This window comes from Struthio camelus, chromosome 5, assembly GCF_040807025.1.
Source record: "Struthio camelus isolate bStrCam1 chromosome 5, bStrCam1.hap1, whole genome shotgun sequence".
Classification (NCBI taxonomy): domain Eukaryota; kingdom Metazoa; phylum Chordata; class Aves; order Struthioniformes; family Struthionidae; genus Struthio; species Struthio camelus.
In genome coordinates, this window is record NC_090946.1 from 46,795,796 (window position 1) to 46,812,617 (window position 16,822).

Genomic DNA, 16,822 nt, shown 5'->3' on the forward strand with positions numbered 1-16,822 from the left:
CTTTCAGGAAAACATGCAACTAGCAGTACATCATAAGGCAGTAACATTTGCAAAAACTACAGGCTTTCCTGCCCCATGAGTTAGCCAATAAGTGTCTGCATTTCAGTGCTGAATTTATATCCAGCAAAGGAAATCACCTTTCTGGGTGGAGGCTGGGATACATTTACCAGAAAACAAGCAGCAAATTTGAAAAGAAATAGCCATAAAGGAAACATTACAGAAACATAAAAATGTTTTTTTTTTTTTTCACTCTGAGTTAATATAGATCTTAAGCTGTTGGCAGTATAACGCAGAAGTGGTGGAGATGTTGGGTTTCGTCTTTTGAGACTGACTGGCTTTGGAGGGTAGGGGAGCTGCCAAACCATTCAGTATTTGTAATTTCTAGATATGATGTTCTTCATTGTAAGACTGAGGCACTTAATCACAATGTACTTACCAAATGCTGCTATGGATACCTATATTTTGTTTCTATTCAATACAGGCTGCTGCATTAACTGTCATCAGCAGTTGCAATTGCTCTCCCCACTACAAATCCTTTTTCTCCAACAATAATTGTGACTTTGACTACCTCCTTGTCCACTTCTCCTAGAACTGTCTCTATTCTTTCTTCCACTATGGGCATAAATGCCATTTCCTGTCAAACCTGTAGTGCCAAAACTTCCTTAAGCTATTTCACAGGAGTTATGCCAGATGACTTTAACTAGCTCCAGGAATGAGACTGCCATACATATAAGGCATTTGAGTGAAGAGCTGCTGCCCTGAAATTTTGGGAAATTTGTAAAATCACCTCACAAAAGAACTATTAGGTTGGAAATATATTCCTGACTTTATTTGGAATAAAAGAATACTGGGAGTGTTTGGAAAGCGTCAGCATAAATGACAATTTTTTTTTTCTGATAGTAAAATCCAGTTTCAATGTTAATGCAAAGGGAAAAACAATTTTTTTTTGCTGCTGTAATGTATAGGCATTTAAACATCTACCATCTTCTTTCCTATGCTTATTTTCCTGTCTGGTAACATACAGGAAGATTGTCAGACCAATCTGTTGTTTGGTACCACAGCCTGGATTGGTCTCTGACTCCTCATCTGATACTCTTCCAACTAGTTCTTCACAGGAAGTACAAAGCTGCATATTCAAATGTACTAAATAAATGCATCCAAGAAGTAGGCTCTACCTTTAAAGCATCTACCAAACTTGATTGTTGATGAGCCATTATATGCTTCCTGAGAGATGTATCTTCAATGTGAGCCCCTAGTTATTCCTTTTTCCTTCCTGACCTTTCCCCTTACTTTGCTTGTCTTCTCTTTGCAAACTGCAGAGATATCTGAAAACATCTGTGTTGTTATCATGTAAGAAATCACAACTGTGCGGTGCTTCTTTAGTTTTGTTTTAATGTATAATTCTCTTACCCAACACAAAACCCTACAAACAGTTCACCTGATGGTGCTGTTTTGAGAAGCTGAGTATTAGACCATAATAGCAATAGGAAGTGCCGGACTGCGCCATTTTAGCCTGGTATCTCGTTTCCAAATCAGTTGTGAAATAAGATGTCTCATCATAAAGTCTCAACCTCCAGATGTAGTTCCTGCCCTGCAAGCGCTGACACAGGTCTCATCAGGCTGGAGAGCTTTCCTGAGCGTGACTCAGGGCAGGCTCTTCACATTGCTGTCGTACAAAGGATACGAGGCTGGCACCTGCCGTTGTGACGTTGGCAGACTTGGAACCAAGGTAAATGGAAAGAAATGATAAATACGGTCACTATAGTGGCAACTTCTGTCATCAGTGCAGGGTATGTTCAGACTCCCCGTGGCCCGAAGACCATCTTTATTGGTCGTGAGGCAAGTGGCACTTCTTTAGGACTTAGACGTCTAAGTCAAAAAAGACAACCTTTAGCACATACTGCAGGAGTGGCAAGATGAGGAGGGCAAAGAGAGAGCCTACAGAATAATTCCAGTTGCATATCGCCTCAAAGCAGAATCCATTTTGTAATATGTTTTAAGTGCAACCCTTCAGCCCAAGAATCAAAAAAGCTAAAGATTCCATGCTAATTAGCAATTTCTGAGTCATACAGTTCTCTAATAACTACTAAGGAGATCAAAGACAGTTCATCTTTCTTACGTGATGTAAGGTTATGATTTCTGTAATTAAAGTTTTGAAATTACTACTTGGTAAGGGCCGGTCTATTCTTCTAGCTGGCTGGTTGAATGCAGTTGTATAAGGTTTCACATCCAGGGCTACAGTCAAGGTTCTGGTACGAGCTAGCCAGGTCACACAGGTCATTGTAGGATTAGCAGATCATTGTAGTATTATCCCAGCTAGACGAATGGGACTTAGAAGGACCACTGCCTATGCTTCTACCCATGATCATCACTATGTATAGGTACTGAAGAAAATTATGTAAAAAGGAGAAAACTACAGATGCTGGAGAACCAGCCTTACTCTTCAGTCATTGCTGGCATTGCTTCTGGTTGTTAAGTAAGTTACTATTTTGATAAGCCTTAGCTAGACAAATAAAAATAGTGAAAATATTCCTTAAAATATTTCCATTCACAAGTTTCAGTCCTTGAACCAAAGCAATCAAATGCCTGAAGAGGAGTCTGATCCATCTGTCCTTGATTTATTTTCTGAAGCTTCCAGCCTTCTCTTAAATAGTAATTTGGGAATGTTCAATAAAAAATGATTTGAAATCATCCGTTTTATTTTATAATAACCAAAGCCAATTCTTCAGACAGTAAATTTTATGTTTGATAATCAAGACCTAGTTGTAATTATGATTTAAATTTAAACTGCTCCCACAGTTACAGCTCCAACATATTGCTATTGGTTCCAGTGTTAACACTTGGCTTGACTGTGTGTATCTCTCTCAGAAACTGCAAAGCTTATTTTGTTGCATAAAACTTCCAACACTGGACACAGGGCATTACTAAACACAGTACGGTGGCTAAAGCAATTAATATTATCTGTGATAGGGTTTTTATCTGGAAAATGTTTATCTTGATTGTTTTAACCTCCAAATGCTTTATTCATTACGATGATGGTTAAGCAGCATGATGCTGAGATATGGTTTAAATGGATCCATACATAGTATACAGCATATATGTATGTGTAAGCATATACTAATACTTCTCAGCCACATTAATACTGGGTAATATTTTAATGTAAAACAGACTCAAGATATTGATGCTTAGGTTTCCTTGCATCTCTCTTTTATCTTCGTCTAATATCTCTGATTGCATGCACAATCTTTCCTCTGATTGTGGTTACCAGTGTCCTTTATGAGTTTCCAATTTTTTTTGCATATGCTGCCTGGTATTTGCCCGTAGTAACTACTAGCTATGTAATACTTGTACAGTAAATACAGGCATTCATGAATTTAATTTGATACCATCCCGCTACTTCATAGAGAGATTAGATTCATTTTACAAGAACTGACTTGTAGTCCAGAACAAAGAAATACGATCAACAAGTTGTGTTAACATTTTTCTGAAAGAGCAGTCACTGGAGTGCCTTTGAACTTGCTGTATGCTCACCTGCCTTCTACCCTTGTAATGGCCTCTGTAGGTTGTATTGAGGCTGTTGCCAGGCAAAGAATTTGGTCTTAAAACCAGCTCCAGGGGTGCTGCTGTCTGCAGTTTTCAGGGAACTACAAATCTGCTCCACTGTGGCATTCAGGACTTGAATCCAGATTTGTGTCCTTGTCCCTGACTAAGTCTTCCAAAAATGCTATAGACACATGTTCTGACTTCATGAATGCAGTTGACAGGATAGCATTTAACCCATGAACTCCAAGAACTGAGGTGCTGGAGGATGCTGATATGGTGTGAATCCCAGACGAAACACGGAATTACCAAAGTACATAATCTGGCAAGGGCTGAATAGTCACAGTATCGAAAAGAGAATCTTAGGCAACACAGTGCAGCACAAGGGCTGTTTGCAATCGCCGTGCAATTTAAATGGGAAAAAGGTATTCTCCAGCTTTGCCTAGGCCAATTAACCCCCTCCCCCCACCCCAAATGCTGCATCTCTTGTGAGATGAATGTGAGAGAGCTCATTTTATATTTTCAGTTCAGTCATTCTACTGCATATTAGGAAATACTCTAGATTACAAATACTGTTTTGCTTCCTTCCTGTCCTCTTCCCCCACCCTAAATACCCTCTTAAAACAATATATTTTTTGGTTCAAACAACAAGGCTAAACTGGTGAAATTTTAAATAATGATTGAGGATTTTTTTTATTCATTTAAGTTTCAATATCATTACAGAAAATGTTATGGTACAGAGTTGTTTAACATTAGTTTTATTTCTTTGTTCATTTAATTTCCACACGAATGCTGGTAACACTAATATCTGTACAAGATCAGTCTTTGATTTTTTTTTTAGTTTTTAGTTCTGTACATTTTTAAATGTATTGGTTAAAAAGGCTGTCAGCACTTGAGGAAGCAATTTTTTTTGTTTGTTGAAAGAAAAGGTATCCAGTTACTGCCCAAGAGTACTGAGCTGGGTGGCTGCTGGGACAAGAGAGATCCCTGAACGCACAGCGAGGTGGGAAAACCTCGGGGCTTCATCGGGTTCCCAGTGCAGCCACTCTGCTTTTGGCACTGTGCACATCAACACGAGATACAAGATAAAGAACAAGCAGAAGCGCTCAGTGAAGCGGTTATGAAGCATACTAATAAGGGAAATCCAAGTGTTGTCTACGCTAGTATAAATAAGCAGACAGCCTTGTTTTAAGAGCATAAGTAGTTGTATCTTAAAGATGAGAAAAAACACAAGTTCTGCAGGCACCTACTGCTGTCTACTAAAAGCTACCGCTATTAGAACTAGCATTGAACACACAAAGCAATTGCAAGGAAAGGAAAAAGTTGCTTTGATATAATCAGAATAAATTTCTTTGTTAAGATTTGCTTTTAAAGTTTTTTTTTAAAAGGTATTTATTTAAATTCCATTTGAAATATAGTTCAAGATGTTGACTATACTGATCAACTTTTATCCAAATCAGAAAAACTAGCTGTGCCATTGCATATTACAGGATACAGTCAATGATATGTGGACATGCATCAAAGCTTCGCTCTTGCTGGTGACATCATAGCCTCCCAATGACCATGACATCCACCACCTCCCCCTTGTGAAGCTCCACATACTGCTCTGTCTTTGGAGGTAGCATCAACAGTCCATTGGCACTGCGCATACTCATCAGACGACTACTCATCTGATTCCCTACAGGAGAGTGAAAGAAAAATTCCAGTTAATATTTCAATTTGTTCCAAAGGCTGCAACAGAACACGAGAGAAACAAGAGCTGTTCTTAGGAAGATATTCATGTTGCTAACTTATTCATAGCACTAGGATCTAGCTGTTCAAAGGTTACTAGATGGAAACACAGAACTATGTAGAGTCAGCCTCTCATTGTTCACGCTCTCAAAAGTCTTATTCCCTCTGCTGATTACTTTCCTAGCCAACCTTTCACATTTTCCCCCTCAGGCTTTTATCCATGCTTCTACATCTTTTCATAATAAATTGCTTTTCCATTGGAATTTCTAATCCTATCAAAAATAGTTTAATTTTCAATTTGTACATTTAATTCAGATTATGCAAAAACAAAACCCAGCACAATGCAGAATCTTTTTTAATGTATCAATTCAAAAGAATGGGTTTCTTTGGGACATTGCACTTTACAACATGTCCTGAAGATAAACAGTATCATCTTGGTAGTACTGACAAAAAATGAAAATGCAACAGAAAGTATTGCCCTTTAGTTTCTTGGTTTTCAAACTTTCATATTGACAAGGAAATCATTCCAGACAATCTTGCTTGCATGAAGAAAAAAGTGGTGCACAACACAAAAAAAGAGTTAAACCAAATACAGTTTTATAGGTAAAGGTAACACCCTGAATCACATCTGCAGATGTATCAGAGACTGAGTGATCTTGGGAGTCAATGGTAAGAATTTTCTCTAAGTAAATGGTAAGATGCATTCTGTGCCAATGCGTCTCCTAAGGACGCTTGTGTATAATGCCTGTCAATTAGTTGTTTAAGGACCTGAATCTCTTAAACAACTGTCAGAGTCAGTCTTCTAGCAGCATGCAGATGGAAAAAGTATTCAAATATAGTATTTACCTCAACTGCAGCTGAGTATCCAAAAGTATCCCTAGATGGCAAACAAATACTAAAGTACTTAGTGTACTTCAATAGAACATATATTGCCTTTGCTTTTTTTTTCCTAGTTTTCCAATTCAGCTAGAATTGCATTTATGTGAGTTGCTCCTACTTAGGTCCTAACTTGTGTTTGCTTAGTGCCTGTGCAAGAGTAAAAGTAAGCAAATGCACCTGTGCATAACTGAGTGCAAGTAAGTTTGGATGAATGTGTGTAAAAAGGAACGTGTGTACCTATGCAGGCATGTAGATGCATTTTTGTGTAGGTGAATATAAAGGCAGGTTATTCAGCTAAAACTTTAATGATTAAGTTGGTGAGTCTCATCATGAGTGAATTTTATACTCAGGAATCCCTGACCCTGGAGACCAGGGAGAAAGTCTAGAGAAAGAAAGACTTTCCCTTGGTTGAGGTGGATCAGGTTAGAGATCATTTAGGCAAACTTGACACCCACAAGTCCAAGGGCCCTGATGGGATGCACCTACAAGTGCTGAGGGAGCTGGCAGACATCATTGCTAGGCCAATCCTGATCATCTTTGAAAGGTCATGCCAATCAGGAGAGGCGCCTGAGGACTGGAAGAAAGCAACTATCACTCCACTCTTCAAAAAGGGCAAGAACGAAGACCCAAGGAACTACAGGCCTGTCAGCTTCACCTGGAAATGTGATGGAACAGCTCACCCTGGAGGCCATCTCTAAGCATGTGGAGGACAAGAAGGTGATCAGGAGTAGTCAGCACAGATTCACTAAAAGGAAATCATGCTTAACCAACCTGATAGCCTTCTACAGTGGGACAACTGGCTGGATAGATGAGGGCAGAGCAGTCGGTGTTGTCCACCTTGACTTCAGCAAGGCTTTTGACACTGTCTCCCATCACATCCTCATAGGCAAGCTCAGGAAGCGCGGGCTGGATGAGTGGACGGTGAGGTGGATTGAGAACTGGCTGGATGGCAGAGCTCAGAGGGTTGTGATCAATGGCACAGAGTCTAGTTGGAGGCCTGTAGCTAGCGGTGTCCCCCAGGGGTCAATACTGGGTCCAATATTGTTTAACTTATTCATCAGTGACCTGGATGAAGGGACAGAGCGCACCCTCAGCAAGTTTGCTGATGATACTAAACTGGGGAGTGCCTGATACACCAGAAGACTGTGCTGCCATTCAGAGGGACCTGGACAGGCTGGAGAGTTGGGCAGAGAGGAACCTCCTGAAGTTCAGCAAAGGCAAGTGCAGGGTCCTGCACCTAGGGAGGAAGAACCCCCTGCCCCAGGACAGGCTGGAAAGCAGCTCTGCCGAGAAGGACCTGGGAGTGCTGGTGGACAACAAGTTGAGCATGAGCCAGCAATGTGCCCCTGTGGCCAAGAAGGCCAGTGGTATGCTGGGGTGCATTAGGAAGACTGTTGCCAGCAGGTCAAGGGAGGTAATCTTCCTCCTCTACTCAGCCCTGGTGAGGCCACATCTGGAGTTGTGTGTCCAGTTCAGGGCTCCCCAGTACAAGAGAGACATGGAGCTCCTGGAGCGAGTGCAGTGAAGGGCTACTAAGATGATTAAGGGACTGGAGCATCTCTCCTATGAAGAAAGGCTGAGAGATTTGGGACTGTGCAGCCTGGAGAAGAGAAGACTGAGGGGGGATCTGATCCATGTGTATAAGTATCTGAAGGGAGGGTGTCAAGAAGATGAGGTCAGACTCTTCTCCGTGGTGCCCAGCGATAGGACGAGAGGCAACAGGCACAAACTGAAACACAGGCAGTTCCATCTGAACCTGAGGAAAAACTTCTTTACTGTGAAGGTGACAGAGGAAGAACCACTGGAAGAGGTTGCCCAGAGAGGTAGTGGAGTCTCCTTCGCTGGAGATATTCAAAAGCTGTCTGGAGACAATCCTGTGCAACGTGCTCTAGAGGACCCCGCTTGAGCAGGGAGGTTGGACTAGATGATCTCCGGAGGTCCATTCCAACCTCAACCATTCTGTGATCATGTGATATACTAATGTACATGTATGCATGTGCAATAATTCGTCAGCACATCAGTCTGCCTAAGGAAGCTGATATGAAAAAACATGTGCCTGTGCTGGGCTACTTTAAAGCCTTTGTGTAGGAAGGTAAGGATCTGCGAATGAGTCCGTCATTCTGTGGGACTGGGCACTAACCTGTACTCTGTGCCCAAGGTAGTGGTTCTTGGTGATGCCAGGTCAGTATGCACCGATGGTATTCTGGGCGGGGGTCCAATTTTACATCACATGATAACTGTAGAAGAAACAAAGAAAGGATGAAAATGTCATGCATTCAGATTTCACTAGCTAAGATAATGGAATTATTGTTCAATTATCTGTTCATTATAAGTTCAATTGTTTTTTCGTAATAACAGGGTTTTTTTTAAATTTGCATTTTGAGGTCAGAGAGTGTTGAAGACAAGATCAAAAGGGGTAGGAGCAAGAGACTGTAGTATTTAAGGGAATTATAATTATGATATTATAATATCAAAGAGTTTGTTGGAGAATGCAAGTAGTAAGCTGAATATTCCAAAGTTGTTTCTTTACTGAGAGTTTAAACATAGTATCTCCCTGAAAAAGCTTTATCCTTTCTGGTCTCTGGATTACACTGCATAAAGATAAAACTTTTATTCACATTCAAAATCCTGTTAGGCCTAACAGAAGGGAAATGGTCAACCTTTGACATGGAAAGAAATACTTGGGATGGCTTACAACGGAATTTTTTGGAAGCATATCTGAAAATTCATGCAATAGTGAGGATCATGTTGAGAAGCCCCCAAACTGAAACACTGTAAATCACTGTCTGTTTTAGAATATTTTAGTCCTGAAATAAAGAAGAATTTGGACTGCTGAAGAAGTGTAAAAGAGAGACGCAGGGGATGAGTAGTAAGAGAAAAGTCTGTGCATAGCCAAGAATGTTGGGAAAATTATAAAAGGTAATCCGTTCTTTGGTACTTTTCTTGAAGCAAAACTAGGAAAGTAACATTATAACAATATACCTTGAATCTACATAAAATAATTTTAGTATATCCAGGATTTCTTATCCAAGTGGAATGAATAGTTTAAGGGACTTACATGGGTTAGAGTGGGGGTCATGCGGGTTACTCATACAAGCAATCAACTCAAGAACAGAAAGGACAGGCTTTGAAGTTTATATTTCCTAGCTGGTGATACAGAACTACCTAACTCTAGGTATTTCCCAGATATTTAGACATCCTATGTTTTTTGCCAAAGGACCGTTATCTAGCAAAGTGTCCTTCCTGCCTGATCAGGAAATGGCTGCCTGTGTATATGTACATCTTGATCCATTAGATGGCCATCTAACTCTGAGAAATTATAGGACTGAACATTAACATTAACAGAGGTCCAGAATGTACCTTTCTTTACTGAGAATTTCTTTCAACTTATCAAAATTAGTCTAAGGTTGAGATTCCCCAAATGAGACAGTTTTTCAGAGCTCACACAGAAGTGTTTCAACATTATGACAAAAATTTTTAAATATGGGACATGTTTCTTACCCTGGCTTTGATAATGGTGGGCCGAGGATCCAGGATACCCTGCATTTTCCTCAGTGCAGGAACAACAAAGAGATTGCAGGTAACAACAGCTGACACAGGGTTGCCTGAAGAGCAAAGAACAGTCAGAGGTGACTCACTCTGTATATGCTGAAAGCAAACTTGTATTTTTATAACAGTTACCCTCCAAAGGAGTCTAAAAAGCTTTTCGTGCTAGGTACAGGAAACGTTTCACCTAAGTCTGCAGTGGAACGTGCCACTGTGTAACTGTTCAAAGCTATATTATCTGGCTGATGATGTGCTGCAATCCTGCTCTAGCCAGAACTGTCCCGTGGTCCTTAGGCCCCTCTGCCCATTCCTCTGTTGTCTTGTCTTACACACTCCTGTAGATTTGTGTGGGGCAGGAACAGGGCTTACTGTGCACAGGTGTAGGTCCTAGCTGACAGGGCTCTTGATCCATGATTAAGGTTTCCAAGAGCTATGCAAGAACAGGTAACATTAAATAACTTTGTGTTCCCTGACAGACCATCAAAATGTTTTAGTACAAATTCTAAGGAGAATTCTACTGACTTATAGGTTTTCTCCTGACACACACGAGAGGTGTATGACCAACTTCTATCAAACAACATTCATCTTAGCATCTGGATTTCCCTAGATGCCAGCTCAAAAATAAATGATACGATTAGATAGATGCTCCGTTCATCACTCTCCTGGAAAAAGGTACTGCAGCAACCAAAACAGGAGAGAAAAAAGCACTAGAGAGATACCTGAAAAACATCAGATTATCAAGAACAGGAGCCCTTGTGTAGTTAGAAAACCATGCAAATCCAGGGCAGTAAGAATAGAAAAAATTCCTCCTAACTGAAGAGGACAGAGGTTTCTAGCCAGATTCCCAACGAAATCCTCATTCTGAATTCAGTGATTTTTCAAGGTGCCCCAGCACTCAGGAGGTGAAGCAATACTGCCCTCTTTTGGTTCCACAGTGTAAGCATGATTAAAAAATCCCTTAATTCTGTTACATATTCTTGGACTCTCCATTTTTTTCTCAATTTTCAATACTTCAGAAGGGATGTACTGACCCACCTGCACAGAATATCTATTTAGAAGATGGAAGGAACTGTAGGAAAACCCCGCTGTATGGTATCGCTTGCAAAAAACAAGGAAATTGTTGGACGGAAAAAACTGTAAGACCTTTACCACAGCAAATTCTCAGGATGGGGTAAGAACTCTTTAGTACCTCTCTCTTTCTTCTGGAAATTTCTGGGAAAACCTTACAGGTACTTGGATGCCAATACCAGGCATGGCTATTGTGAAACACCACATTTTTTTCATGTTTGTTGTCAACTGTGCACAGCAACAAAAATCATCACAAAATATCTTACCTGGGAGTGCAAAGATTATTTTTCTTACGCCATCAATATCCAGAGTTGCAAAGGTTGTTGGCAGGCTATGGAAAAGGAAAGTTATTTAATATCTCCATGGGACTTTGCCTGAACCTACATGTGATATTCTAATGCACAGCTAAACTCATAGTTTTTTTCCTCTCATTTCATAATGTGAAGTTTATTGTAGGCCTTTTATCCTCATTGACTTCTTTACTCATGGATTGCAGGGTCACAATTATCCTAAGCTGTGTTGAGGAATTTAGGAAGTTGACAGTCATATCCAGATAATCTTCCCTTATCTCCAGCATCAGCCATTTCATCTCTCCCTTCAAATTCTCACCTTTCTTTTTCTCAGCGCAACTCTTCTTCCAGCTGCTTGACACATAACCCCTTAACTCTCAGTTACTTTTATTCTTATTATAATATTTTTCTTGTCGTAGAGCTTAGAGGTGATAATCATGAATTGACTTCTTCCTTTTTCTGCTCCTTTTCTCTGCTAAATGATTGGCTGTATTCTCTGAAACTCAGAGTGACCTAGCCCCAAGAATAACAGTCTACCAACCCTTAAAAATACCAATTTCCATATGTCAGCTTTTGGGATCTGCTTAGTACTTGAAGAAGCAATGACCTATCCAGCACTATCATTCTATTTATAAACTGCTCTGCTGCTAGCTCAGTTATTTTCTGCTTGTGTTTATGTTCTTTTTTATTTAAAACATTTGGAAAATAACACAAAACAGGATCTCTCTTAGCAGTTCATAAGCACCTGCTGCTTATTCCGTACTGGAGCCATAGTCCTCTGCTTGTGATGACAGAACAATTAGTTTTTCTTGGTATTCAACTGTGAAGTCACAAGTAGAGGATTTTGCTTCTGGTGAGGAAACATCAGTAAGAGCAGATGAACTAGTAATCAAAAATACAAATCCTGTCTTCATGCTAGAAGCCAAAATAACAAAGAGGTAGTATTGAAATTATACAGTTATGGAACTGTATTTTTTTTTTATATAAGGCTCTCTCAAGCTTTTTGTAACATATTAGCAACCTTAGCCTCCCTTACTCCAGTGTCTACAGCAGTAGTGACGAGCTGTATTTCAGAACAGCTAGTAGTTCATGCTAGATCTTCTACAGATGCACAAATTCAGATAGACAGGCAGAGCTGCAGTCAGGGAAGACTTAGGTGTATTAATAAAGAGCTCCCCTCTTTCAGAGCCTCTCCTGAGCGGTCTTCAGCGCCTTGTTATCACAGCTATTACAGTTAGTGCTGTGACGACTCAAAAATGTGGCTGGCTAAGAAAAGGGACTCATCCATTTAAAAAATGTTTTCTATACTGCTTTGTTTATTTTCACTGTTTTAAACATTAGAAAGGATACTTTATAGAAGCAATGATTAGGCTGAGTTCCTCAGCTTCACCTTGAGCAAATGACTATCCCCTGGTCAGGAATACTTAGCAGATAATATCACACTTTTAATCTGTACTATTAATTTTCTATCTGCTAGGACTAATCAATATCATATTTTACCAGGGCAGCTGATGTTTGAAGTTTCTGTGTTAAAATGTCTCTAACATGATGGGAAATGTGAGCCAGACTTCCAAACTACAGTGTCTTCTATCCAGTGCACAAACTGAGACATGACAAATGTAAGTGCTAATTCATATTTACTGGAAACTCTGAATTCTCATATGAGCTTTCAACAGCATCATTGGTAAAGTCTTCTGATATTTTATTCTGACATTGTTCCTTGATAGGCTATCACCCTGCATTAGTTCAGCAACTTTCAGACCAAGTGGAGGAATGGTAAATCCCAGGAATCACTGCAGTAATGTAGCACATCAAAGTAGAGGCATATAAACCAAATTCCAGTCTGGCTTGGCTACTGCAATTTATTCATGGTGATTTTTCTTAGTATAGCAATCACACCTCATATCTAAGTTCTTTTAAGTCCTCAATTAAAATAATATATAATAAAATAGAGCAATATAATAATAATTTTAATAAAATAATATATGAGGCAGAGTATGTGCTCTTGTACTACAGCCAAGGAAAATGAGAGCGCTTAAGTTCTCAGTGGGCTTAAAGGACCAAATGTTCTGGTAACAGTGAGAAACCTTTCCTATGGCATAAAATGAAAATAAGGTGTTTGGGAGAAACAAGATTTCTTAAAGCTTTTATGGATAATTGATAACAGTTGATTGTGCCAAATCTACAGAAGGATCACCAGAAGAAGGCATTCTCTTAGCTTTCGGAGAAGCCAGAATCAAAATGTAATATTCTGAATTTTCTAAATCAGGTTATTAATTTTTGACAGCAGTTTTGGGGCTTCCCTACACTGGTTGTAGCAGTATGACAGAAGCAGCAGAACAACTTCCCGCGCGCTGGGCTGCAAAGGGCACTGGAAGAAACACGCCTTCAGCTGACGTGTTCCTTTTATGGAAAGGAGGTGATGGCGGCGGCAGCAGCACAAGCATCAACCCCCAAGCAGTCCTTTACTGGGTTGTGTGCAGAGATACTTAGAGCATTTGTCAGCTTTCACAGCAAACACCCACTTTCTGTTCTCCTCCATGGAAACAATTAGAGGATAGAGGGAATCATTCCTCAAGCTGCATTTGGGCTTCAGTTATCGGACCATGCCGACCTAGTTTGCAAACAAACTGCACTCCACGGTTAGTGAGACAGAGCTGTAGAAATCTCTTCCCTCTGGTATTTGTGAAAAAGAACTCCCTGTTCTCAACAGACATAATTTTTACTGTCTCCACAAAGTACATTTCTTGACAGATTAATTAGCAGTGCTAGAGCAAAGCAATACTGAAGCAGTGTTTTCTGAGGTAAACCAAACATTAAGCATTGCGTTTCCTTTAAAACCCCAATGTTCAATATGTCAATTTAAACAAAAACACCTTACAAATTAGTTGTTATTCCACCTTTCTCAAGAATTTGCTTGTTTGCTTCAATATGAGTTATGTAAATTTTTAAGTGAAACAAGATGCTTGTTAGGCAAATCAGCAGTTAAATGTCCTTATATTTCTCAAGTTATTTGTCAGTGTCTGAGCTCAGTGATCATAGCCAGGATTGCAGACATGTCTGCACGATGCTGATTTTCCTCCCCTCTGATTTGCAACAGTTATCAGAACGATATCTGTTACTGATAAAAAGTAATCTCTCTTTTCCAATTAATTTCACCTACAAAGATGATGACTAAACTGAATAGGGCTGGATAGCTAGCTAGCTAGCTATATCTCTCATGTGATTTACAGTGTATTTTAAAAGCTACTATCTACTGAAACACTTACATAGCATATTTGGCCAAAAAGATAGACTCCATTGATACTACCTAATTAAAAAGATTTCTTACCCTGGTTTCATAAAAACTCTGCCAAAGTGAATCTGTGCGTGAAGATCGATGTCCAGCACCTGTTTAAGATAGTCCTGTTTAAATTAGAAAGAGAAAACTGATTAAGTAACATTAAAGTGTCATTAAGTATTCAAAGCAATTAATTAATACCAAGTTAGAGATGAAAGACTTGTCAAATCCTGAAAGTGCTATAGTCCAGCGGGAAATATCCCGTATTTGAAAAAAATATTTTCAAAAAGAAGAGGTGAAGAGCAGACTCATTTTAGGTGCCAAACCTGACTCCATGAGGACATAGTAATATATTTACATAAAGTCAGCTGCAGCATCAGAATCTTAAAGGTCCCCACAAATACCTATTACTAAAACATTGGGTATGCCAAAGAGGGGAAAAAAACCCTTTATGAATCAAAGTTAAGATGTAAAATCATCAAGTTACTTCTCTTTTGCCAAACAAGCTATCTATGTGGAGTTAGAGATCTCCTAGTGCTCTTACTGTAAAAAGGCTCTTACTGTAAAAATCATAGTTTTCTAGGATACTGTAATTATTGTAATTTCTTGGGGACATGGTCTAAATCATAGTGGTTGGGTTTAGCTGTCCAAAGTTTTTTGAAAGGAAAAACTATGGGTGGCTTGTACATTAGTTCAAGTTAAATGATTCTGCATGAACATAGTTGATCCAACTGTTTAAAAAAAAAAAGAATTACTTTTTAGTCCTTACTGAAAATGGCTGTGCTCTAAGATGTAGAATCCTGTCTGTTGTGTTTAGTGAGACTTAAGACAGAGCATAATAATCATCTCTGAAGAGAGACTTGCAAAGCACTGTATCTGAACCTCCCCTGCAGTTTTCCCATCCGTTCTCATTTTTTTGTTCAAATACTTTGAAAGTAGCAACATTTTTTGGACCAGCATAAATTTAAATTCTTACCTATTGATTGCAGTAACATCTTTTTTACTTGGTATTTAATTTTTTGCACATTCATAGTTATTTCACTAAAGAAAATTCAGCATCAGAAGGAGAGCTGTCAGTGGAATGCAGAGCCTACTGACTTTATGCTGTTGTCTTAAATTTAGCCTAAAGGTTGTCTTAAATTTAGGCTAAAGAGGATTTAGCCGAAATGCATAAAAGCCTGTATGACCATTCAGCAGTCTAGTAACTTCCTAGTGATCCTGTGTCTGTACTACATCACCACCTTCCCAATTTAAGGACCAGCACTTATCCTTGATTATTTTTCTAGGAACTGAGGACAATAAGGGTGTTGGAAGTGACTGGCACTGGTTTAACTAGTTATCCATTTTCATGATATATCCAACAATACCATTTCTACTCAGAAATGTGAAAAAAACAGCACTCATGTTTGTCATCTCCTAGTGACTGTCTTTAGTATCTGTTAGTTATAAAAGGAGAGATGTTTCTTTTACCTGCCAAACTCACAGATTCAGCCTGGGATCAAAAAGTAATCTGAGTTTTCCTTCGCATAAGTCATGATTAATAAATGTCCTGCAGGTTCATTTACGCCCCACCAGCATCTGTGTATCCCTATTTTCTTTGATGGTTTTGGCACAGGGATTACCAACGGGAACTCAATCAACAATTCTGTTAATGATTCAAAAGGCAAATATATCAGCTCACTGTGTCTTGTAGGTATTGCCTCTGTAGGACTATCAGGAGTAAAATGTGATAAAACTATTTCTGTAACAGATATAGCCCTGGCACATTCAGGAAACAGATCTGCTGAGTAAGAAAGAACCATTTATACACTCTGTTGCTCAAAGTAGCTTTATTTTTATCTTCATTTTACCTACTCTAAGAATACAAAGAAGTCTGTTGTCTTCATGTGCTATTAACCAACCACCTTTGTCACCATAACTACATAAATCGATCCTTAAACAAAAAACAGATTTGCAAAGCATTCACATAAAGAATTGGAATCTTCCCTGCTGTACTGTTTTTCTACTATAGTACAGTAATTAAAACAATGAAAATGAGGACAGCATTGAAGACTTTTCTAATTAACTCAGTTACTTGTTCTAAAAAAGTAAGATCTCTCTTAAATAAACATTAAGCATTAATACAAAGTTAGATGATGGACTCCAGCTTGAAATTCTTACATATTCTAGCAAGTCATACTCAAATTTAGCATACCTTTTCTCCCATTGATACACCTCCTGATGTAATGATCACATCAGCACGGCTGATACCCTCATTCAGTGCATTCAGTAAATCATCTGGGCTACAGGAAAAAAAAAACAGGCAAGCAGATTACTGGTGTGGAACTATTAGGAATTACTGTGTGTGTGTGTGTGTGTGTGTTTGTACACAGAGATATATATACACATACACAGTAAGTAGATACAACTCTAAAATACAAGATCTTTTCCTTCACACTGCTCTATTAAACTCAAGAACTGCAATCTCATTAAGAGAATACCACACCGT

General features: G+C 39.2%; 1 protein-coding gene across 28 annotated transcripts in view; it reads right to left on the reverse strand.

Moving 5' to 3' along the window:
• Nucleotides 1-4,199: 4,199 nt before the first annotated feature.
• GPHN (gephyrin) overlaps nucleotides 4,200-16,822 on the reverse strand; it is a 325,345-nt gene continuing 312,722 nt past the window's right edge. For all 28 annotated transcript variants that reach the window (XM_068946267.1, XM_068946262.1, XM_068946258.1 and 25 more), the window contains 6 exons: nucleotides 16,529-16,616; nucleotides 14,386-14,459; nucleotides 11,031-11,095; nucleotides 9,652-9,755; nucleotides 8,291-8,387; nucleotides 4,200-5,218 (listed from right to left, as the gene is read on the reverse strand). In XM_068946267.1, coding sequence (XP_068802368.1) covers nucleotides 5,085-5,218; nucleotides 8,291-8,387; nucleotides 9,652-9,755; nucleotides 11,031-11,095; nucleotides 14,386-14,459; nucleotides 16,529-16,616 — 562 coding nt within the window. In that variant the 3' untranslated portion in view covers nucleotides 4,200-5,084. The remainder of the gene's footprint in view (nucleotides 5,219-8,290; nucleotides 8,388-9,651; nucleotides 9,756-11,030; nucleotides 11,096-14,385; nucleotides 14,460-16,528; nucleotides 16,617-16,822) is intronic.